We start from the raw sequence: 25,153 nt of genomic DNA on the forward strand, positions 1-25,153 counted from the left end.
ACCGGCGTCGTGTTCTCAGGTCCGTCGGTAATTCAAGTTCAATTTCATCACGAGACACAAAAACTATCACAAATAAATACATTTATTTGGTAAAAATACTCATGAGCAATATAAACTACATAATCTCTGCGTACCGAATAATGAAAGTTCACATTTCAATGAACCAGCGTTCAGTAGAAATCCTCTGGTACATTTCTCTCCTCAGGAAACCTTCACAGAAACATTCAGAGGTGAAGGACATAGAACACAACTTATAAACAAATTACCTTTTGTCATTAAAATGATATAAAGGGAAGAAACTACATTTTAAAACCATTTTCTTAGGTTTGGTCTGGACTGCACATCCTGTAATGCGCACAAGCTCCCTGTAGGTGGCAGCACGTGCACATTAAATCACTGTTCAAAATGCATGAGGGTGAAAACAAAAGCAACACAATTGAAACGATGAGCGACACAACCATGTAGGATAAACAGTACCGACAACACAACGAACATTTTCAAAAAGAAAGTGAACACACTAAAATAGGATTCATCTTAAGGGTCCTCACAGGTTTAAAAGTAGATGGAAGATCAAACTGGAAGTTAAACTGGTTTTTCTTTGGGTATTTAACAGCAGAAATGACCTTTGACCCTTCAGTCACATTCATTAGAACACACCAGGAGGATCTCTCTGAGTCCGATTGTTGATATTAGCAAAATGTTCCTTATGTTTCTTTTAAACTGACTTTAGAGCATTTTCACGCCAATGCTTCTTCTACTTCTTCTTCTTCTTCTTCTTCTTCTTCTTCTTCTTCTTCTTCTTCTTCTTCTTCGTGTGCCTCCAGTTTATTTGGTTTATTTAGGATTTCATTTCTACGGTTTAATTAACATGAAACTAGAGGCGTATCGCTCCGAGTGCCGTATCTCACCATGTTCAACCAAACATCTTTGAAATCAGTTCCATGGTTTTTCCTGCTAGCTAACAAACTAACTAACGCCTCCGTGGCTGAGCGGTAAGACGATATTTAGTGCCTGTTTAAAAAACTCTAGCTAATTGGTGATACCACGGTGGTTGAGGTTTAAGCTAGCTAGAGCATTAGCCTCCAGAGCAGATCATAACCAACATGTGGCTCGATATCCAGACGATTTAAACCCACCAGTGACTTTCTTTAAAAAAAAACTCCAAATCTAACAACGTTTAAGAAAACTAAAGTTTAAACTAAAAGATAGGGTTAGGGTTAGGGTAAGCTTGTTGGTCCGAAGTTGTTTTACGTGTAAAAATAGCTGAAAACAGCCAAAATGCTTTCTTTAGATCAAGTAGGAGGTGATTCTTTCAAGGAACACCACGGTTAGACGATTCTTAGCAGCGCAGATTAAAGACTAGAAGAACAACTCGACTTGATCCTCAGAAGAGAAGCTAAATCATCTGGTTCGCCCCCTGGTGGCTTTGTGCATGAACCCTCCACCATGTCAGCAGATGGGACACGGCCTGTATCATGTTTGTCCAACGGGAGGAAGCTGAGACGCGTCGTCCATCTTTGCGTCTCTGGGTTTCAATCACCATTTCTCACTCAAACAAAAAATGTTTTATCGGAAACTCACAGACGAAGCAATGTCCCCAATATGCTAATTAGCGCATCTAGCAGCATTTAGAGACTTTCTACCAGGCTAGCTAAATAATAAGTCGTCGGCAATACAACTCCAGAGCTGATATTAGCAGCTGTAGGCTACAAGCTAACATTACTCACTCAGAAGTCTGCTCTCGCTTTTGCCGACATCTTATTTTCTGCTGTGCCCGTTTGCACGATAAATAATTAATTTGGTCGTCTCTTCTGTCGCACGTTTTCCAATGGAGGCCATGTACGATAGAACCTCCTTCTTTATCAAGCGTCACATTCTTTGTGCTTCATCGATATGGAAACTCATGACCTTCACCCTGACCTTCACCCTGACCTTCACCCTGATCTTCACCCTGACCTTCACCCTGACCTTCACCCTGACCTTCAGGCTGACCTTCCGTTTTCAGCGTTTAACACAGCAGCTCACTTGCTGACGGGCAACCGGCCCGGCTGTGGAGGTTTCCGGAGCCACGTCCCGAGGCCGGCACCCTGCAGAGAGCCGGTGAACTGCTGCAGCGCCCCCTGGTAGCGTCCGGCGCTCAGCTTGGAGCTGGTGTACGTCCCGGTTGTGGCTCCTGCGCCCGATATCTGACCATGAGAGACAAGGAGAGACAAGGAGAGACAAGGAGAGACGGACATAAAGGTGATTCTCAGTCTCGCTAACCAAATGACACACACGATTGATTTGTGAATATTCAAGGACACAAGACGAAGACGGTCCAGTTGTTGCGTCCTCAGATAAAAAATGACTTTGTCTGTAAATCCTTCAGCCTCCTTGTGATGACTCCCATCTCCAATGAAAATACACATTTTACACAGCAGACATTTTGACTTGTTACTGCAGGTTTCCCAGAATGCCATGCTGCTGAATCAACAGCAGAAAACAGGAAGTGACATTGTCACATCTAAGTTTTTTTTTTCTAAGTCAGAAATCAGAAAGAGCGATTTGTTTCCCTTCATTCATATTTGTGCTTATTGTTCCCTGACACTTTATTTTAACGATCTCAGCTCACGGTGGACGACTCAACATTCACAGCGTCAAGAGGACATATTCACGTGATCCAGTTATGATCTTCAGGTTCGATCAGTTGGAATTAAAAAAGCATTTGTGTTATAATCTATAGATTTAATTTAATGTTTAATGTCAGTTTTAAAAAACATCAACGTTTCTTTTATGGAAAAGAAGATTTAGAGTTATGTTTATGTTTTGTTGTCAAACTCTTACAAGTATAATATTCTCTCTCTTTTTGCTCTGTTTAGTCTTTGCTTCCTCCTGATATTAAGAGCAGCTTCTTTGAAGATTAAATATTGTAATTTCCCATTGGATGGAGTTGCTTTTTAAAAGCACTTTATAATGTGTCAGAGCTCGGGGACGATGTGGTGTTTTCCAGAGGAGTTGCTTTTCCCCGGTTTCTTGAATTATTTGTTCGATCTCAGCCAACGTCTCATCTTAATGTTTCTGTGCAGATTCTATTGTTTGGTGATGAAGCTTTAATGTGGAGCTGAAGATAAGTTCACCGCTCGTACTTCTGCTTTGTGTTCTTCATGAGAAAAACAGTTTTTTATTAATGGTTAAAAAGTGAAAAATTTCATCAAAGAGAAAACACAGACGAGAATTAAACAATTTGCCTTCAAGTGAATTCTGTGAATCATATTCAGTGATTTGTGTTTGAAGTTATCTACTTGTAAGTTCATGCAACTCACATCCCCTCTCTGCCTGAGTCCCCTTGAGCAATCTCCTGACATGACCCCGCAGCAGGTTCAGTGTTTTCCCGTCTCGGGGCGTCTCTGACCCACCTGACGCTGCACCCCCCGCCAGCGGTCGAACAGCGAGCTCCTGCTGAGCTGCGATGGCGTCCCGGAGTCCCGCCTCCTCCCCGAGGAGGTGCTGATCTCCTCCGGGCCTCCGTCACCTCGGCTCCAGGTCAGGATGACGCTCGGGGCCTTCCCCCCCGGCCGCACCTCGCTCAGACCTGCGGAGACGAAACCACGTGGTCACATCGTGGAAGAAGACGTGAGGTCCACGAGGAGGTCCTGGCTGTTTGTTAAAAGCAAGATTACACAAAAACCACCGGACCAATCGGGTCGGGGGAGAACTCATTAAGTGTTGAGGTGGATTCGTGAATTTTAGTTCTACATTATGAGATATGTTTTTTTTTTACATTTTCACTTTCCTGTTCCCCCGGTAGAAACTCATGGATCTAGATTGAATTCCGTGAAACCGCCCGGTCGTGGTGGAGGTTCTACATCCTCGTTATGTTTTGGATTACTACCTCCACCAGTCAGGTTCTGTTTTCCTCCCTGTCAGCTGGTTTGTTGTTGGTTTGTTTGTTAATCAGAAGGATTACGTAAAAACTGGTCAACAGATTTCCATGAAACTTAAGAGAGGAATGGAAAATGAACCGAGAGAGAGGCCCTTTTATTTTTTTATCTGTCAAATTACTGTAGGATTATTTATTTATTTACATTTTTTGGGACATTTTCACTCATTTCCCAGCAAATAATTCATGACTGTAGATTTGTAAAAATCTGGAATATTGAGGACTGTTCTCTCTCAGACCACACGTCTCCACCTGGATCACCAGGAGGTGTGTAGTTGTACCAGTGTGTAGTTGTGCGAGTGTGTTGACGCCTCGTGGACCTACAGCTGAGCAGCGGCTGCCGGCGGCGGTAGGGGAAGGGGAGGTGCTTGACGGCCTCGAGGCGCCGGCTCAGGGCTCGGCCCAGGTGACCCGTGTGGCTCAGCGTCCCCACCGTCAGGCTGTGCAGGTAGACCGGCTCCACCAGGTGGGACAGGAGCGCCCCCTGGAGGCCGACCACGCTCCACCTGTTGACACAACACAACGTTCTGCAGTTGTATCCTGCATATTTCTTTTTTTCAGATCCATCTTCACTGTGACCTTTGACCTCTGAGATCCACTCAGGTAATCAGTGACTTCCAGTGAACGTGTGTCAGATCTGAAGGAATCCACCTGAGGAGATCCTTTGATGTCTCATGTCACAACACTAATCCATCCAGCGTCACACTCACTTTGCCATTTTGTCGGTGCAGGACATGGTGACCAGACGTCCCCCCCTCGACAGAGCGTCCCGTTTCTGATTGGCTCCTCGTGCCGTGACAGGCAGCGTGCCCTCCCCCCCGTTGACCTTCGCCCTGAGGTGAGAGCGACACCTCCGGCCGGGATCTGACGGAGGAGGAGGAATCAGATCAGGCGCCATAACTGCCGGAGTTCCATAGAGCAAGACATTTTCTGTACTGATTTATTATTTCACTGATTTTAGTCTCTTGTCATGTGTCTGTTTCCTTGGTCAGATGGATCAACCAATCAGACGGTCGGATGGATCGACACAGCGAATCAGACTCTTATGTTCTCAGAGCGATGGAAAGTGACCAGAGCCCCGCCCCCTGCACGTTAATGAACTCGTTAAGGAACAGCCAATCGGGTGAGGAGACTAATGACCTGCGGAGAGTGAGGTCATGACTTTACTTCAACAGGTTTCTAACACTTTGTTAATCTTCTGTTTTTAGCATCAACCTCCGATTTCTCAGCTGAACCCTCTGACAGTGTACTGGTCTGACACCAGTTTGAACGTGTTTGTCTCACAGGCAGCACTGGTCTCGTAGGGGCAGTTGAGTCGAGCGTCTCCACACGGGGACGAGCTGACGTACATGTGGAAGAAGACGCCGTCCTGCAGCCGCAAGCCGCCGCCTTCGTTTGGCACAAAGATGGATTGTTCCTCGCCGTCTGCCGGATCACTGGAGAGAGGACAGAAAGACATGAGACAATAAGGGACCAAGAGCCAAGGAACCAAGAGCAAGATGAATAGTTCTGTTTGTACCAGAGCAGCAGCTCCAGCTGAGAGTACAGGAATCGAACCAGCGCTCTCCTGCTGAGAACTTCAGCGTGACAGTCGCCGAGCATCGAGTCGCGGTCGCTCGCGTTGTCCAGACACTTCGCCCCCGTGGCCAGAGACACGACGTGGGCAGATCTGAGGTCGAAGCCTGGAGGGGGGGAGGACAGAGACACCCACGGCTCAGGAGACAAATTCTGTTACTGCTGTAAAATGATGACATGTCCTGAAGTTCAGAAAACAAGTCGTCAGACGGCAACTTCAAAATGAAACACCTGAATCAGATGTCTCCTTTAAAATTGATCTGATTGCCTGTGATATCTAACAGGTCGATCCAGACGCCGCCCTGTGATTGGCTGCCTACCCTAACCCTGTAGATGTGTGGAGAACCTGGTCAATTTAGTGGACGTCCCACAATTCACTTTCTTTAACTTTGGGGGATTGGATGTTTTTTATCTTTGACTTCTCAGAGAATATTTCATGGATCCTGATGACCTCTGGGTCGCGACCTTGAGCCGAGGCCACGGTTCAGCCTTCACACCAGACCCTCTGTGACTCCGCCCCTTACCTCTGGTCATCACGATTCCCGACAGCGCCTTGTGGCGAGCGGGAGAGGAGGAGGAGGAACCGCCCACCATCAACTCGGCGTGTTTCTCTCTCACCAGGTGGAAGATGGACGCCGCGAAGAACTGCAGAGGAAACGGCAGAGACAGGGTTAACGGATCTGAGGAGGCAGCTCGTCCTCTTTCTCATTCCTCTCTGTCTTCATCCTCTCGTTTATCACTTTAGCTGAGAACTGGTTGTTCACATTGATCCAGTCCTTTTCAATAGAACATCTGGAATCATGATATCTAAAAACAAGTGCATCATGTGTTTGAGGTGGCAGTTGAAGTCGGGTCAGTGAAGGGTTCTGAACTTTTCCTGCTTAAATTAGTTTGTGAGTTTTTCGAGCAGGTTCAGCCTCAAACATGAGATTTATTTTAATATTTATTTGATTTAAGTTCCTGGCAGGTCCTCACTTCCGACTGTGAATAAATCTCCACTTCCTGATGCCATCCAGAAATGAAGTTGATCATCCTGGGCACAAACGTTTTGACATTTTTTGTTTGGGTGACCCAATCAGCTCACACCAGGGGGGGGGGGGCTGTAGACTGACACCAGCCACAAGGGGGCGATGGAGAGGATTTGACCTGTAAGAAGTACTATACAAGTACCACAATACTGTATTCTGCTCTCTCTCTGCCAGGAACCAATTCATGCTCAGTCGTTTTCACTACTGGCTTCAGTAAGAAGAAAATTAATATTGAAGCAATAATGTACTGAGAGAATTATGACTTAAACTTTTAAAAAAGCAACTTTATCTGTATTTATTGTCCCAGGATTTGAAAACTAACTTTTTAGTATATATATATATATTTTTTTTAATAAAATAATCTGTCTTTGAACCCCGGACCTCTCTAACGCCTCCTGAACCCGGACCTCACCGTCTGTCCTGTGGTTTTGTCTTTTGGTGAAACTCTCTGCTCGGTGTTTCCTGGGTGACAGCTGCACAAGGTTGTGTGTAATGAGTGTGTTAAACAATTATCTGTGAGATTATGATGCTCTTCACACCGCCCCCCCCGCTCCACCTCCGTCTCCTTGGTCTGCTGCCGCTCCTCCTTAATGTGGTGTAATAATGTTCATCAATGCGTCACGCCGCCTGACAGACAGCTCGCGTTGAAGGGTGTGTGTGTGTGTGTGTGTGTGTGTGTGTGTGTGTGTGTGTGTGTGTGTGTGTGTGTGTGTGTGTGTGTGTGTGTGTGTGTGTGTGTGTGTGTGTGTGTGCCAAATGATAAAAATCTGTCTCCTAGACAAAGAGGAGGAGAAGCTTCTGAAAATCGTTGGCCTCTTAAGTTTTGCCTGCAGCAGTTTGAAACCACCTCTCGGTTCAGATCACATCCAAACGCTTCTGTGTCATCTTCCTCTGTCTGGATTCAGATCAGCTCCCCCACCGGGTTCGATAAACAACGTGCATCTCCATCTTTCTCAGATTCCTTCAGTCGCCCCCTTCAGCGCCGTGGAGACAAATCTCCCTCGTATTCATAAAGCATGACATTAGAAGACGCCGGGGACAGTTCCCAGAGACATAATGAAGTTGTTTGGATGCTGCAGATGAGCACACAGGCCACCGTCCCGCTCTCGGGCCTCGGGACATGATGGTGATGCTGATGTGCAGCACACTCCACACGTCTCGAGACTTAGGAGACTCAGAGAGCTGCAGAGACGAGGGACAGATTCCGTCCCACTGCCGGACTCGGACTCATGATGAAACACACTGAGGGTTCTGGAGTAAATCTGCTCACCAGACTTTTCTCTACAACTGGGTCACATGAGGACTTCAGGTCATTTAAGACATAACCCCTCGTTTCCATACAGTTCTCTTTTGTGCCCGTGTTTCCACTTCTCATGATCCGTTACGTTCTATACTTTTATTGTGAGGATAATTTTTAAGGTTTGAAATCCCTCATCTTACTTTTCACCTTCGCTGTTCCCCGTGCACAGTGTTTCCTGTAAGCGAGCACATCCCCAGTGCACGTGAAAGGTCATGTGACGTGTGATTTCAACCCGCTCGTCTGGATGGAGACTGTTTTGCTCTTGTACAGTTTCTCTCTTGGTAATAAAACCTGTGAGGTGAAAACAGAAGCTCTACTCACCTGAGGGAGCTGGTTTTTGGTTCTGCTGCTCTGGAGGCCCATGACCTTCTTCTCTGGTCCCAGGCTGATGTTGTACAGAGACTGTAGAGCAGCTGCTGCCGCCTGCGCCTTCGCCCGTCTCTTACTGTGACCACACCCTTCAAACACCCCCCCCGCCACCCGAACAACCATGACGTAGCTCCTCATCAGTCTGCCCTGAGCTCTCTCCAGCAGACACATGTACCTGAGCCCTGGTTGCAGCTCGCTGAGCAGCGCCACCGGGCTGAGGCGCTCTAGCAGAGCGGTGCAGAGGGCTCGTCTCTTGGGGTTTGCTGAGGAGACCAAGTCCAGTGTGAGATGAACGAGTCGCTTGTGGTTGTAGATGCTGGAGAAAACCTCCTGTTTTCCTGTGTTGCCTCTCAGGAGATCTCCAAACAGTGATGGCTCCGACTCCTGGAGGAATCCATCGAGGATGTCCAGTTTATCTGCTGTAAAGTCCGTGGGTGACCCGGTGAAGTTCTCCATCACGGTGTGAGCCTGGGAGGCGTTGGGGAACTGGACGAAGGAGCGGAGAGCGAGCTCCGCGGCCCTCATCTTCGCCTGCTTCTTGGTCGGCCCTCGACCTTCGAAGCGGAGGTCGTTGACCTCCACGCCGACTGAGAACACCGGAGCGTGCAGAGGACCGGTCTCTGAGGCGACCTCGTAGAGCAGCCCGGGTCGCAGCTCGTTCAGCTGCACCAGAGCGTTCTTCTGAGTGACGGCCCACGAGGCTCGTTTACAGGTCGAGTGGCTCTGGCAGAGCAGCCGGTCTTTTCCATCCAGCAGCGGCTGCTTCCTCTTCGTGGCCCTCGCTCTGCGTCTGGGGAACGTCGGGCAGAAAGCTGAGGGATGGAACTTTCTCAGTAGGTCACAGTCCACCTGGATTTTATCCTCCTGATTCTCCTTCACCTCCAAACTGCTCGTGCCTGTTGACAGATTCAAATCATGACAGGGACCTGGACAAACGGTTTTGCTTCTATGGTTCCTCCAGGTCGATAGAAATCGGCTTTTCATGGGAGCGGGTCAGCATGTGAGCAGAGGTGGCAGAAGTCTGAACATTCTTTACTCAGGTAGAAGTCAACAACTCAAGTAAAAGTAAAATAGCTCAGTTTGATGATGCAGAATTAATAAAAACAGAAAATTCCCCTCACGTTTCAACAGAGGAAATCCAACCAAACTTTTCCAAGTGAAAAAAGAAAATCATTTACTTGAGTTGTCTGCATCCTCAGCTGATGAAGCTCCAGTCTCCCAGTGTCGCACTGGACCGGTGAGGGTTGACAGAATTTCGCCTCGTTCTGAAAACAGAATCATAAATGTATGAAATTAATCTTTTCTACACAGTATATGTATTTATTATAACAACAGAAGACGTCAAGGCAACCAGGGACATTTCTTTAAATCCTGTTTCAAACCTAACACAAACACACAACATCTTGTTTCTGTACCTGCTGACCTTTGCTCTCTGCTCCAGACTGTAACTGATCATCTGCTGATCCCCACTGGCTCTGAAACCAGTGACCCCATTTATCCCCATTTGGATTTATCTGGCGCCCCATCACCATTTAACCGCTCTGGTTTCTCAATGGGGTGTAACACACAACACATCAGAGACATAAACACAGAGAAACACGAACTGCACTGGCAACAACATGTGATATGAACTGTTTAGACGATAGTAAGGCTGTGAGCTGAAAGTCTGAATGTTATAAATCAACATTAAGACAAGGCACCATTTTCAGACACTTCATCAGTCACTGGTGAGACCATAATCATCTGTATATCCTGGTTTTCACTGTCTCTAGTTGTTTTTCCAAAGAACGCTGCAGCATCGAGGGTTTAGAAAAATCACTTTGTTTGACCGACTGGGAACAGCGAGGACAGAATCCCTCTGAAGATCAAGATAACCACAAGAACAAGAAGTAAACAACTAGAAAACACATTAATCATTTGAATAAAAAACAGACAAACGTCCTGTTTGAAGTACAAGTGGATTGAGAATTGGCTGAAAGATGCACGTTGTTCAGATCCCCCCCCCGCTGACCGGTGGTTGTGGAGGGCGCTGCACACAGAGTCGTTAGTGGAATGAGGAGAGCAGATCAAACCGCTCTACATTAACCTCACACCTCACAGTGACATCGGGCGTGTGATGCTGTTACGTGGCTGATGTGAGCCGGAGCTGGGAGACAGGATGTGATTGTGATGAAGTGAGTCCTCAGCTTCTGAGGTGCAGCTGCAGGCTGGAGGTGTTTTAATGACCTAACCCTAACCCTAACCCTATAACTGTGTTTGTGTTTGGGTTACGTCGGCGAAGCCCTAACCCTAACCCTTGGCCAACTATTTATATCTCTGGCATTGCACAAGCTTTTTTCTCATCTTATTCTACAGAACAATTCCAAATGCACTGTCTCATGTGTGGAGACATTTCACTCCAGCCAATGTAGAAGGAAACGCTGAGTACATTTGCAAATATGATGCAAAGAACTATAATAAGAAGGACACAGATCAAGAAGCTATAGTCAAGTGCCCAAAGTTTCCTCAGGCCTCAAATCAGCCTATGACAAAACAAATGTTTATATTTATGTCTGTATATGACAAGTTAAATACAGTTAGTATAAATTACCCTCACAATTTCCCGTTAATTCCCATTAATTCCCATGGAAAGTTTCCAACTTTGAATATTCCCGGAATTTTGCAACCCTACTTATCCCTCACTCTCTCACTCACTCTCTCATGGCATTAGGTCACATCCTGTGAATTGCAGTGTTAGAGTTTGCACTTGATTTAACTGGAGGTCAGCCCGCCTGCAGGGAATCTACCTGTAATCTCTGTCACACGCAAATGTGCCAAAAAGGGTTTGATCAGCAATTTAGAGATGAAAGTGCAACACGTGCACATCTGAGGGACAATGGGAAAGTGTCCATGTGCACTATTGGACTAGTGAACACTAGAGTTCACTAGGGTTTTTGGGTTTTAATTGCCCAAGTTAACCAGAGCACCGACTCTATATGACTAAGTGTAAATCATTTGATCTGCAACCTATATTTTAGAACGTAATATAATCATGACATTGTTTATATCATATGTATATAACTGGAAGAAGCACATTAAAGGATAAAGCAGAATACCAGGAGTGGGGATCGAACCCACGAGGGCATTTGCCCATTGGATCTTAAGTCCAACGCCTTAACCACTCGGCCATCCTGGTTCTTTTCAATCAACAAGACCTTCTGATTTATGAAACGATGGGAGTCGACTCCGGGACTTGAAAGTGGATCCAATGTGCTTCAAACTGGTATTTCCTCACACCAGCAGCAGAGTGTGATTCCACCTGAGTTGCTTTCTATAGAAATCTAGAGGGAAAATGAAAAACTTCTCACTTCACTCCTTCATCTTGAAGCGTAACAGATATTAATACTTTGCAAAGCAGCCACTGAATTCACAGAATAGTGACAAGAGCCTTGTAGAGATGAGAAGCTCCATGTCCCCGAGTGCTGGTGTTGATCAAACCTCAGAAGAAGAGTTTCTCCATCCAGCCACTGTTAATGAACCTTATTTAATAGAATAATGAAATTAGGCATGGCAGGGGGAGACGAGGAGCCCCCGCTCACTGTCCAGTGTGTGTGTGTGTGTGTGTGTGTGTGTGTGTGTAGTTTGACAGCTGTGGATAATCTCATTTGCTAAGCCTAATTAATGGGAAGCGGGTTTCATTTGCTTGTAATGTAGACTGTCTTTCTTCAAGGGCAAAGAAATGAGGGAAACTTTTTGTAATAATTTCTCAGGACTGATAATGAAAGTCGTTATCGTAGAAGATTTAATGTCTCACTCATCTTATCGTTCTCTATCCTGGTTCTGCAGATTGGTTTGTTATTGTTTAATAACCCCGTTAAAAGATATTTCTGTAAATAAGTTACGAGTTTGAGGTGAGGGGCCAGACTAAGAATGGTTCAAAACCCTCAATGAATATCGACAAAAGAGGAGATGGGACCCAGCCCGGAGGAAGCCCGGGGCCCCCGTCTGGAGCTAGGCCCAGACGGAGGGCTCGATGGCGAGCGTCTGGTGGCCGGGTTTGCCACGGAGCCCGGTCGGGCATAGCCCGAACAAACTACGTGGCACCCCCCCTCTCTTCATCTCATGGGCCCACCACCTGTGGGAAGACCCGTTGGGGTCGGGTGCGCAGCCACATGGGTGGCAGCGAAGGTAGGGGGTCTCGACGGACCAGACCCGGGCGGCAGAAGCTGGCTCTGGGGACGTGGAACGTCACCTCGCTGTGGGGAAAGGAACCGGAGCTTGTGAGGGAGGTGGAGCGCTATCAGTTAGATCTGGTGGGGCTTACCTCCACGCACAGTCTCAGCTCTGGTACCGTACTCCTGGATAAGGGTTGGACTTTATTCTTCTCCGGAGTTGCCAAGGGCGTGAGGCGTCGGGCGGGTGTGGGGATACTCATAAATCCCCGGCTGAGCGCCGCGGTGTTGGAGTTTACCCCGGTAGACGAGAGGGTCGCCTCCCTGCGCCTAAGGGTTGTAGGGGGGAAAACTCTGACTGTTGTTTGTGCGTATGCACCAAACAGCAGTTCAGAGTACTCGGCCTTCTTGGAGAATCTGAATGGAGTCCTGTATGGGGCTCCAGTAGGGGACTCCGTAGTTCTGCTGGGTGACTTCAACGCCCACGTGGGCAACCATGGAGACACCTGGAGAGGCGTGGTGGGGAGGAACGGCCTCCCTGATCTGAACCCGAGCGGTCGTTTGTTATTGGACTTCTGTGCTAGCCATGGATTGTCCATAACAAACACCATGTTCGAACATAAGGGTGCTCATAAGTGTACCTGGTACCAGAGTACCCTAGGCCGAAGATCAATGATCGATTTTGTGATCGTGTCATCTGATCTGAGGCCGCATGTTTTGGACACTCGGGTAAAGAGAGGGGCGGAACTGTCAACCGACCACCATCTGGTTGTGAGTTGGATCAGGGAGTGGGGGAAATTTCCGGATAGACCTGGTAAGCCCAAACGAGTAGTGCGGGTGAACTGGGAACGTCTGGAGGAGGCCCCCGTCCTAGGTATCTTCAACTCACACCTCCGGCGGAGTTTTTCTGGCATTCCTGTGGAGGTTGGGGGCATTGAGCCGGAGTGGGCGGTGTTCAAAGCCTCCATTGCTGAAGCTGCGGCGGCTAGCTGTGGCCTCAGGGTCTTAGGCTCCTCAAGGGGCGGTAACCCTCGGACACCGTGGTGGACACCGGTGGTCAGGGAAGCCGTCCGATTGAAGAAGGAGGCCTTCCGGGATATGATATCCTGGAGGACTCCTGACTCGGTTGCAGGGTACCGACAGGCCCGAAGGGCTGCAGCTGCTGCCGTGTCGGAGGCTAAGCAGCGGGTGTGGGAGAAGTTCGGAGAGGCCATGGAGAAGGACTTTCGGTCGGCACCAAAGTGTTTCTGGAAGACTATCCGGCACCTCAGGAGGGGGAAACGGGGAACCATCCAAGCTGTGTACAGTAAGGATGGGACTCTGTTGACCTCAACTGAGGAGGTTGTCGGACGTTGGAAGGAACACTTTGAGGAACTCCTGAATCCGAATAACACGCCCTCTATGTTGGAGGCAGAGCTCGAGGTTGATGGTGTTTCATCGTCAATTTCCCTGGTGGAGGTCACTGAGGTGGTCAAACATCTCCGCAGTGGCAAGGCCCCAGGGATTGATGAGATCCGGCCAGAAATGCTAAAGGCTCTGGGTGTTGAGGGGCTGTCATGGTTGACACGCCTATTCAACATCGCGTGGGAGTCGGGTACAGTGCCAAAGGAGTGGCAAACTGGGGTGGTGGTTCCCCTGTTCAAAAAGGGGGACCAGAGAGTGTGTGCCAATTACCGGGGCATCACACTTCTCAGCCTCCCTGGTAAAGTCTACTCCAAGGTGCTGGAAAGGAGGGTTCGGCCGATCGTCGAACCTCAGATTGAAGAGGAACAATGCGGTTTTCGCCCCGGACGTGGAACTACAGACCAGCTCTTCACTCTCGCAAGGATCCTGGAGGGGGCCTGGGAGTATGCCCATCCGGTCTACATGTGTTTTGTGGATCTGGAGAAGGCGTATGACCGGGTCCCCCGGGAGAAACTGTGGGAGGTGCTGCGGGAGTATGGGGTAAGGGGGTCTATCCTCAGGGCCATCCAATCCCTGTACTCCCAAAGCGAGAGCTGTGTTCGCGTCCTCGGCAGCCAGTCAGTTTCGTTCTCAGTGGATGCTGGTCTCCGCCAGGGCTGCGCCTTGTCACCAATCCTGTTTGTGATATACATGGACAGGATATCGAGGCGTAGTCGTGGTGGGGAGGGGTTGCAGTTCGGTGGTCAGAGGATCTCGTCACTGCTTTTTGCAGATGACGTGGTCCTCATTGGCTCATCGGCCTGTGACCTTCAGCACTCACTGGATCGGCTGGTGGCCGAGTGTGAAGCGGCTGGGATGAGGATCAGCACCTCTAAATCTGAGGCCATGACTCTTAGCAGGAAACCGATGGATTGCTTACTCCGGGTAGGAAATGAGTCCTTAGCCCAAGTGAAGGAGTTCAAGTACCTTGGGGTCTTGTTCGCGAGTGAGGGTACTATGGAGCGTGAGATTGGCCGGAGAATCGGAGCAGCGGGGGCGGTATTGCGTTCGCTTTACCGCACCGTTGTAACGAAAAGAGAGCTGAGCCGCAAGGCAAAGCTCTCGATCTACCGGTCGATCTTCGTTCCTATCCTCACCTATGGTCATGAGGGCTGGGTGATGACCGAAAGGACGAGATCACGGGTACAAGCGGCCGAGATGAGTTTTCTCAGAAGGGTGGCTGGCGTCTCCCTTAGGGATAGGGTGAGAAGCTCAGCCATCCGTGAGGAACTCGGATTAGAGCCGCTGCTCCTTCACTTAGAAAGGAGTCAGCTGAGGTGGTTCGGGCATCTGGTAAGGATGCCCACTGGGCGCCTTCCTTGGGAGGTGTTTCAGGCACGTCCAGTGGGGAGGAGACCTCGGGGAAGACCCAGGACTAGGTGGAGAGATTATATCTCAACACTGGCCTGGGAACGCCTCGGGATCCCCCCGTCAGAGTTGGTCAATGTGGCCCGGGAAAGGGAAGTCTGGGGCCCCCTGCTTGAGCTGCTCCCCCCGCGACCCGACCCCGGATAAGCGGATGAAAATGAGGATGAGTTACGAGTTTGACTTCTTCCAGAGAGTCCAGTTTGATCGTCCTCTCGACGCCCCGCCAGGGCCGTGACCGACTCTGGCGGGGCCGATCCGAGGGCCTCACTGAACCATCCAATGGGGAGTAGCGATGTGTGTACAAAGGGGAGGGACCTAATCAACAGGAGCACATTCCTCATCCGTTTATTCCCTTTAGAACGACCAGGTGCTCGTGCAGGAGCTCGGTTCAGTTCAGTCTTTAGAGGTTATACTGTGGTTAATTAATGTAATAATTAATGTTCTTAGGTAGACACAAGAGGCAGATGCACTAGTCCATTACAATTTGAACCTCAGCATCTAGGGTTCCAAATTTGTAAAATTATACATCATACACATTATATGCATATTGTTGTAAAAAAATTTCAGTCGGTTGAAACACAACTTGAGGAAAAACATTTTGGGTTGTTTTGTGTCTGTATAGGTCTACTATAAAAAACACAATTTTTGTACTTTTACTTTAGATACTTAGGTATATATCAACAACAGATACGTTTGATACTTAAGTAAATGTAATATGAGCGACTTTAAGACTTTTACTCAAGTCATTTTCTGACAGGTTACTTTTATTTTTTACCAAAGTCACTTTCAGGTAAGATATCTGTACTTTTACTCAAGTATGACTTTCAAGTACTTTATACAACACTGGTGATATGGGTGGGAGGGAATAAAAGGGGTTGGGGTTGACTGATAGCCAGGCTAGTGCCATATAGGCATATGGGTGTGTGGAACTGTCTCCTGCTTTATGCTATGTAATTGTAGGCCTCATTGTGAGGCTATTTTGGTGCCAATTGCAGCAATTTCTTATTGATGTGTAGGCCTTCATGAATAATTTCAAATAGCCTACCTATCCATGTGTTGAGTCAGTGTTTGGCCTTTTAAGGCCGAAAGTGTCCTCCGGCCCCCCGAGGTCTCGATCGAAAAAATCTGGCCCCCTTTCCAATTTCAGACTGGCATCCCTGCCTTAAAACCACCGTGGACCAGTAAGTCTAGACATCGTGCTTCTTCGGAAAGTCGCTAAAAACATAAACCTTACGTAGCGCCGTTGTCGTCATCACAGGATGTCCGCGACTCTACCGGAACCGTTTAAAAATAAAATCATGTAACAAAAGAAAACATTTCACAATAAAATAACAGAAAGTGACTTAAAAGTTACTTTCCCTAGTACCTTATTACTTTTGATATACAGTAACTGGTGAAGTAATTCAATTACTTTTAAAAGAAGTAACTAGTAACTGTAACTAATTACAAGTAACTTGCCTGACTTAAATTGGGGAGTGGCGGTGGACTAGTGGCAGAAAGTTGGAATGTGGGCAGAAAATCCAACGGTGGTCTCTAGTTCGAATCCACAGAGTTTGACAGCTGTGGATGTCTATTTGAAAAACAACATACCTGGACTTACAACACCTGGACAACACCTGGATCTGTTCCACACTGTCAAAGTGCCTACCCCACCCCACTGTCTAAGTGCCCCTGAGCAAGGCACCTTACTCTCCTTACACCTGGTCCCCGGGGCGCCGTGCATGGCTGCCCACTGCTCTGTGTACACTAGACGGGTCATAGCAGAAAACAAATTTCCCCCCTTGCATGTCGTGTGTGTGGGACAATAAAGTATCTATCTTGAAAACACTGTGAATAACAGTTTGGAATTTTAAAGCAGTGATTTACTTTCTTTTACTTCTTCCTTTGCATCAGATATTTATCCATAATTTTGCACTTTGCAGTATTTATCAGAGTCGTGTGAGGTTTAGTTTCACTTTCAGATTTGCAGATTTCTTTGAAAGGGTGTGACTTCCAGTAAAGGTGTGTGTGTGTGTGTGTGTGTGTTTGTGTGTGTCTGTATAAAGGAGCAGGCTGCAGTCACACTTTCCATCACTTCCTGACCAGCGGTAAGTTTCTAAGCTCTGAGCTATTTCTCTCTGAATTATAATAATAATTATAATTTAATAATAATAATTATAAGTGTGCATGCGTGATGCTGCTGAATATTGTGTCGTATTGTTCATTCTTATTGTTTATTGTTTAACAATCTTCTAAATGTTCTAATCAGTTGTTCTGTGTGTGTGTGTGTGTGTGTGTGTGTGTGTGTGTGTGTGTGTGTTTACTCTGCATGTATTTAAAAAAATCCACAGGCAACAAACCAATAAACATTGAGATTATCCACAGCTGTCAAACTACACACACACACACACACACACACACACACACACACATACACATACAAACTCACACTCACACACATGTATATATGTTTAGTTATAAAGTCTCAAAATTTATTTCTTCTACTTTATTCTGTGGTTTTATTCAGAGCAGTAAATGTTCCAGCTCACAGTGTTGATCATCACAGTCAACATCAAGCAACAGTTGTAAGTTACAGAGTAACTTGAGTAACTTGAGTAACTTGTGAACTCACTTCACCTTCAGCAGTGAACTGGTTTCAACCGGCTGCTCGGAGAAAACAGGAAGTTTAGAGACTGAGGTTATCCAAAGTTCAGAGACTCATGAGTCAACACAACATGAGCCAGAAACATTGTTCTGAACACGAGGTTTACTGTACATGTGAGTTATTGTACATGTGAGTTATTGTACATGTGAGTTATTGTACATGTGAGTAACTGTACATGTGATTTACTGAGTGAAGACCTCACCCAGTGTGTGTGTGTGTGTGTGTGTAAGTGTTTGTTTTTGGGTGTGTGTTTATGGGTGTGTGTTGGTGTGTGTGTGTGTTTGTGAGAGAGATAATGTCACATTCACTTCAGGTGATTCTGGTAAATGGTCTCATTTATTGGAAATTTGTTCAGCAAATTGTTTGTTGTTTCAATCTTTGATCAGATGTAAAGATACTGACTTTAAATTTAAATATGTTCTGATTATTAGAATGAAACCTTTTTCCTTTGCATCAGTTTTTTATCCATAATTTTGTACTTTGCAGTATTTATCAGAGACGTGTGAGGTTCAGCAGATAAAGATGCTGCAGTTTGTTTATTTAAATATATTTAAAATACATTAAAAGAAGAATAAGTAAAACATTATGTTTACAAAATGTAGATTTAATGTAATTTTTCCTTTAGTTCTGGGACATTTTCCATAGGGTCACCTAGACACTAATGGAGAGGACTTGCTGGAGGTTTTATAAACATATAAACATATCAAACCTGAACGTGGTCGCATCAGAAGTCAACTCACTTTCTGTTTTGTCCGGTTCAGGCTGAGTGATGGACTTCCTCGGGTCGATGGAGGTGGCGGCGCTCGGTCGGCCTTTCTCCCTGGGGATGCTGTACGACTGTCGCAAAGATCTACTAGTGCCCGGTGAGGACTCGCATGTAAAGAACGAATACACAAGATATTATAGTTTGTACTCCATTTTTATTAATGATCCATGGAACAAATCATGAAAGCAATTCAGCTCGCAAGTACTTGCTGCAGCAAAAGACAGAAAGTATATTTAACAGTTGAACAGGTTAATGTCTTTTTTAATTTTTGATATAAACCAGGTACCAATGAAATACACAGATGTTATAGCTAAAGATACAACCAGACAATAGTGAACATCATTCAACATTAATGTCATAAATTCATAAGAATTAAACATTTCCCTGAAACTATGACAAAAACTCTTTGAGAATTTGTGCATCTGCTACAACTCAGTGGAAAGATTCATATCACAGCATCTGCATGAAGTCTCTGAAGCAGCGTTCACACATTGTTCCAGTAACAGCCTCTGGAGTTTCTCTGCTCTTTGTCCAACTGGCCCCCGGGATAAAGTCAGCACAATGTCCAGAACAAAATTCAGTTGTTTTCTAGAAGATTTGTAACTTAAATCTCAGACTTTCTGAGTTTCTCATGAATCGAAGTTGGAAAATTTCCTCCTTCCCCGGGGTTCCTTATTTGTTTACAGCTAATGGCTGATTAATAAACCAGAGATGTTGAGCATCTCCCTTTAAATTGAGTGAAACACATTTAATCAAATTCTGGATGATTCTGGAAGCTCAACTTGATTTTTGCTTCTTTTTGTAGGAATGACATTGTGGGACCGGGAGGACCTGAAAAAAGATATTGGAGAAAGACCACAGAACTCTAATGATTTTGAGATAGTTGCATCTGACTCAATCGAGGATAAATCTTCAGCACTAAATGTTGAAGCTTCTCTGAAAGCAAGTTTCTTGGGTGGACTGGTTGAGGTGGGGGGATCGGCCAAATACCTGAATGATCACAAGACATCCAAAAATCAGGCCAGAGTAACACTGAAGTACAAAGCTACCACAAATGTCCAGGAACTGTCCATGAACCATCTCGGAAGAGCCAACATGAAACATCCGGAAGTTTTTGACAAAGGATTGGCAACACATGTAGTCACAGCTATTCTTTATGGAGCACAAGCCTTCTTTGTGTTTGATCGTGAGATGTCAAAAGGAGAAGATCATCAGGACGTTCAAGGCAACTTGAAAGTGGTGATCAAGAAGCTCCCATGCATCTCTATAGATGGAGAAGGTTCCCTGCACATGGAAGACAAAGAGAAGGCAAATGTTGAGAAGTTTTCTTGCAAGTTCCACGGAGACTTTTCTCTTGAAAAGAATCCTGTGTCCTTTCAGGATGCCGTACAGGTCTATCAAAGCCTGCCAAAACTACTGGGATCCAATGGGGAAAAAGCAGTTCCAGTGAAAGTCTGGCTGTTGCCATTGACAAGTTTAGATTCTACTGCTGCTAAACTTGTTCGTCAGATAAGTGTAGGACTAGTTCAGGAAGCACAGACAGTCCTGGAGGACTTCAGTGAGCTGGAAATGAGGTGCAACGATGCCATGAGAACAACAACAGCACAGCAGTTTCCTCAGATTGGCAAAAAACTTAAAAGTTTTAAAGAAATGTGCTCTGTGTTCAAACTAGAATTCCAACGAACTTTATCATTGAAACTTCCATCTATACGAGGAGGAGGTGAAGAGGAGGCTGTGCTTGCAGAGATACTGATGAAGAGACACTCATCTCCGTTCAACAGCAAAAACCTGACTGAGTGGATGGACTGTAAAGAGAGAGAAATCTACGTCTTAAGATCTTACATCAACATAATGAAAAACACAAGGACCATCTCATCGCAGAATGGTCTACATGAGGAGATTCTCAGTGCAGAGCAGGTCCTGTGTTTTGTTTTCACCTCAGTGGGAGACGCTGAGTCGTTCCTCTCAGCCTCATCAAACTATTCACTATCAGAACCAACCAAACCAGACGAGCCTCAAGGTCAGCAGCAGTGGTTCACCTCACAAGACATTGCAAATAAAATGAGGAAACAAGCAAAGCTCTTCAGGGATTTTGCAGAAGCCAACAAAGAGAACAAGAACATAAAGTTCCTCATGGTGGGTTTGACCAATGAGACACAAAAAGGTTCCAGCATCTACCTTTATGAAGACGGCTTCTCCGTAAATGAGAACTTTGAACCACCTTCAAAGCCGGAAAGTGTGAAAGCAAGTGACATAAACCACAACAGTGTGACCCTGAAGATCTCTCCACCCAGATCTGGAACCGAGAACATCACCTCCTACTCTGTTGAGTACTGTGTCCATGGAGAGGCTGGATGGCAACAGAAGACGGTGTCAAAGGATGGAGACGTCACAGTGAGCGACCTGAGTCCTAACACAGAGTACGTGTTCAGATGCAGAGCTGTCACCTCAGTAGGTGTTGGACCAGTCAACGAGGTCAGTGGAACCATTAGAACTCGGCCCTGCAGCCCTCCTGGAGAACCTCGAGTTGAACCAAACTCAAGTGAGATAACCGTTAGCTGGCAGAGACCTGCTGAGCTTGGACAAGATGTCCACGTTCTGAGATACATCGTGGAGTACGCCCAAGCAGACAAAGTGAGGAAAGGAGAAGATCTCCAGTGGAAACAAAAAATGTCAGAATCTGAAGAGGTGATCATATCAGAGCTTCAGTCAGAGACAGAGTATGTTGTCAGGGTCACATGTGACTGTGGTGGAGCTGGCAGAAGCAAGGAAAGCATCTCTGTGAACGTCTGCACAAAGAATGTTAAACCTCTCACAGAGTTCCTCACTCATACGAGCGTAAGAATAAGTTCTGAGGCCCTGTCAGTTTACAAACTGCCTCCGACAGAAGACAACATGGTCATAGGAGGCTGCCGGATGTTTAACTTTGGCAAAACAAGCATGAAGAGAAATCGCACCATGATTCTTTTTGGAGAGTCTGGATCAGGAAAGTCCACTTTGATAAATGGAATGATCAACTACATTGTAGGTGTAAAGTGGGACGACAATTTCAGACTTAACTTCATAGTCAAGGATCATTCAAGTTCAGAAGCTGAAAGCCAGACCCCTCATGTCACTGTGTACAAACTGAACCATCAGGAGGAGTTTAAAATCCCCTTCTCTCTGACCATTGTGGATATTCCAGGAGATATAGAAGACATAGAAAAGGACAAGTTGATCGTAGAGCAGCTTCGTGATCTCTTCTCGGCTGAGGGTGGTGTCAGTGAAATCGATGCTGTGTGTTTCGTAGCTCTGGCTTCTTCAGCACGACTCACACCAACACAGAAATTCTTGTTTGACTCAGTGCTCTCCATCTTCGGCAAAGACGTGGCAGAAAACATCCGGATTCTGGTGACATTTGTAGGCAGCCAACGTCCACCAGTTCTGGAGGCGATCAACAAGGCGGATGTCCCGTGTCCGAAAACCAAAGAAGGACTGCCGGTTCACTTCAAGTTCAATAACTCAGCGTTGTTTGCCAAAAACAAATTGTGTGCAGCAGAGAGCGCGAGTGGGGAAGATGATGAGGGAGACTTCGATGAGATGTTTTGGAACATGGGGATAAAATGCATGAAGAAGTTTTTCACTGCTTTGAATGTGATGACGACCAAAAGCTTGACGATGACTAAGGACGTCCTCAGAGAAAGACAGCAGCTCGAGATCTCAGTTCAGAGTTTGCAGAGGCAGGTTAAAATTGGGTTAGACAAGCTGGAGGAGATAAAAGGGACGACTACACAACTGAGAGATCACGAGGCAGAGATCAGCAGAAACAAGAATTTTGTGGTCGAAGTCAATAAGCGTATTCCTGATCGTGGTTCTGGAATAATAGGGAAAGTCAAGGAAGTCAAAGAAAAAATACAAGTAAAAGAGAAGGAAGAAAAGTACCTGAAAGCCTCCGAGGCGGCGACGGCTGTGAAGTCACAGATTGACAGACTGAAGGCTGAGTATGACCTTGTGCAGGCTGAGGTGGTGAAAATGATGGGTAAATCTGCCAAGTGTCTAAACAGACTTAAAAAGATCGCTCTGAGGCCAAACCCTCTGTCCACTCCAGAGAACATCAACCTGCTCATAGAAGGAGAGAACGCTGAGGCCAAGTCCGGCTGGAAGAAACGAGTCCAGTGTCTGATGGACATGAGAGAACAAGCAGAGTTCATGGCTAAAGTGGAAAGAGGAGAAAGATTCCTCCAGAGTTCATCCAGAGACTTCTAGTCTTTTCTTTAAGGTTTTCCTCTGAGGCGACTTCCAAACTTCCATTTCAACCGAAACCTTCTCTGTCTACTAGTATTTTGGCTTCATATCATTTGAATCCTCGTCCAACATGTGAACAAGTATCACCTGACCATGCACGTACACATGCCGCTGTTAACAGGAAGCATTAGTTGTTAGTTGAGGTCATGTGACAGGAACCTGACGAATCAGAGAGAAAGAACCAATCATCAAGAGGTTGTGAGCGTCTACGTTATCGTTTCCTAACATCTGGGTTTCTGTCCAGATGAACACGCAGCACCGGAGTTTCAAACTGAAACGGGACCGACAGTGTTTCCAAACTTCTCTGTTTTAACGTTTCTGCCTCTTTGCTTCATGATTCTTCATCTGCTCGCTGATTAATTCATAAGTTAGCATTTATTTTAATTATACATCAAAATACAACTTCCAGTCACAGCATGACAGCGTGTTGTGTGGGAGTAATGTTGCTCTGTGTCAAAGTAGAAAGCTGAGAGCTCACATGACAGACATGTCAACAATGAGGTTCACTGGTGTGATGTAGGTCAAATCATATCTGTGTCTTTATGTGTTTCATGTCTGAATTACATGATAAAACAAACAGTGGAACAAATGTCAGTTTGCTTGGTTTGAACCTGTTTTTTACTCACCGCTGGTTTTATCTTTGCTTGTATTCTATAACTTTTTATGTTTGGAAACTTAAAGTTGAAGTTGTGTTAATGTTTTTCAGTTTATTCAAGTATCTCTGACAGAAATATATAAGTAAATAAATCCAAGTTGAACAACTGATTTGAGTTTGTATTTCTTTTTGTGCATGTTAACATTTGTACTGTTTTTCTCTTTTCTATGACAACATGAATTTCATGTGTAACCGGCTGGTAACAAGGAAATTAACCTTTTCTTATTTGTGTGTGTCAGGTCAATAATTATCCAATCACTGTTGTGTCTGCTTGATATATAATATTTCTCCTCAGATACTCGACCATCACTGACAATAATCCATCAGTTCATTGACCGTCAGTTAATCTACAAAGTGTTTATTCTAATCAAAGCTGTAAAGACTCTGATCTTTCTGATGTCCTCTGTTCCACGGGAGACGGATCCTCACATGTGTCTCTGAGGTTCCTTAAAATTGAACTTCTGACCAAATAGAAATTGTTGTATTTTATCATTTCAACACACGTCTCTGTGTTCACTTGGTGGCTGATGTGTGTGTTTGTGGGCAACCCTCTTGTAAGAGATCGTCTAGTTGTGGGGATCACTCAGGTTTATCCTGGTGGTGTTAGTAGTAGTCAAGTAAGATCTCTTTCTGAGACATCCAACTCGGTTACACATGCATCGTAATATTTAAATTAAACACAATGTGAATGACCACTAGAGGTCACTAAACTACCACCAGGAAAACTGTGGAAATTCTGAGGATTTCCACAGAATTTGGTCCGGACTTTATCTGGAGTAACATATAAAGGAAGTATCGTATAAAATCTGCTGCGTAGATCAGAAGTTTTGTTTATAGATAATTGACAACAGATATTTAGTGTGTGTGTTTGTTTTATTTTAAATGTTTGCATCTGTCACGTGTTTGAAACATCATCATAAAGTCTCCACAAAACTCACAGGTGTTTATCCTGAAGAGAGGAGGAGCTCAGCTAACTAACATGGAGACTGGTGTAGGTACTGTAATACAGCTTCATGACCAGCAAGGGGAGCTCAACATCCTGAAACGAAAAATAAAATCAATTACCAACACATACAAGTTTGGTTTTCACTGTAACACGTTACAACACATCTACACCAACACTCTGAATAAAGAGCTGTAGGAGACGTAATTTAAACAGCTGCTCTTAAAATGCAGATATGACTTTAAATACTCAGGCTTCAGTTGATCACAGTAAATCTGTTTCTGCAGAATAAGAATCTGTGGAACAATGTCAAGTCAAATGGTTTGGCCAGTGAAACAACTTTACATACCATATATCTTATGATGATATCTTACGTGGTAATAACTCCCATTAGCATCGCCATTACTGCTTAATCTTGTCTCCGGGCTAGCGGAGCTAAGCTAACAAGCCAGGTACAGAGACACCGATACCTGCGAATCACTTCTAACACATCTAAATAAAATACTAAACTTTACTTACCACAGAAACCGGAGCGCAGACGTCTTAAACTTGTCCGTCAGGAGAACAAGCAGAACATCAAACCGTGTTATTCATCCGATGTGTGAGTGGAAGCGTTTCCTCGGTCTCAGTTGGTGTTCAGTGCCGGGGATTAGCCTGTTAGCCTGTTAGCCTGTTAGCTCAGGTAGAGCCGAGCAGGCAGCAGGCTAG

General features: G+C 45.7%; 2 protein-coding genes and 1 non-coding gene across 3 annotated transcripts in view; 1 reads left to right on the forward strand and 2 right to left on the reverse strand.

The window, feature by feature from the left end:
- Positions 1–66: 66 nt before the first annotated feature.
- The window catches only part of LOC133968593 (double-stranded RNA-specific editase B2-like), a 30,264-nt gene continuing 5,177 nt past the window's right edge, over positions 67–25,153 (reverse strand). The window contains exons 2-10 of the mRNA XM_062404731.1: positions 9,370–9,456; positions 8,144–9,087; positions 6,019–6,139; positions 5,439–5,601; positions 5,204–5,355; positions 4,630–4,783; positions 4,244–4,425; positions 3,396–3,571; positions 67–2,186 (exon numbers count right to left, since the gene is read on the reverse strand). Coding sequence (XP_062260715.1) covers positions 2,022–2,186; positions 3,396–3,571; positions 4,244–4,425; positions 4,630–4,783; positions 5,204–5,355; positions 5,439–5,601; positions 6,019–6,139; positions 8,144–9,087; positions 9,370–9,456 — 2,144 coding nt within the window. The 3' untranslated portion in view covers positions 67–2,021. The remainder of the gene's footprint in view (positions 2,187–3,395; positions 3,572–4,243; positions 4,426–4,629; positions 4,784–5,203; positions 5,356–5,438; positions 5,602–6,018; positions 6,140–8,143; positions 9,088–9,369; positions 9,457–25,153) is intronic.
- On the reverse strand, positions 11,284–11,366 carry trnal-uaa (transfer RNA leucine (anticodon UAA)). The gene has a single exon. It is a non-coding gene; the product is annotated as a tRNA-Leu (tRNA).
- Positions 18,479–23,612, forward strand: LOC133968591 (uncharacterized). The gene is made up of 2 exons (XM_062404729.1): positions 18,479–18,660; positions 19,369–23,612. The coding sequence occupies exons 1-2, from the start codon at positions 18,567–18,569 to the stop codon at positions 22,806–22,808; spliced, it is 3,534 nt and encodes a 1,177-aa protein (XP_062260713.1). The 5' UTR covers positions 18,479–18,566; the 3' UTR covers positions 22,809–23,612.

The sequence above is a fragment of the Platichthys flesus genome, chromosome 14 (genome assembly GCF_949316205.1).
Source record: "Platichthys flesus chromosome 14, fPlaFle2.1, whole genome shotgun sequence".
NCBI lineage: Eukaryota > Metazoa > Chordata > Actinopteri > Pleuronectiformes > Pleuronectidae > Platichthys > Platichthys flesus.

Coding starts and splice junctions, on each gene's coding strand:
- LOC133968591 (XM_062404729.1), top strand. CDS start 18,567: ATGGACTTCCTCGGGTCGATGGAGGTGGCGGCGCTCGGTCGGCCTTTC. Junction 18,661..19,368: donor CAAAGATCTACTAGTGCCCG/GTGAGGACTCGC, acceptor TTCTTTTTGTAG/GAATGACATTGTGGGACCGG.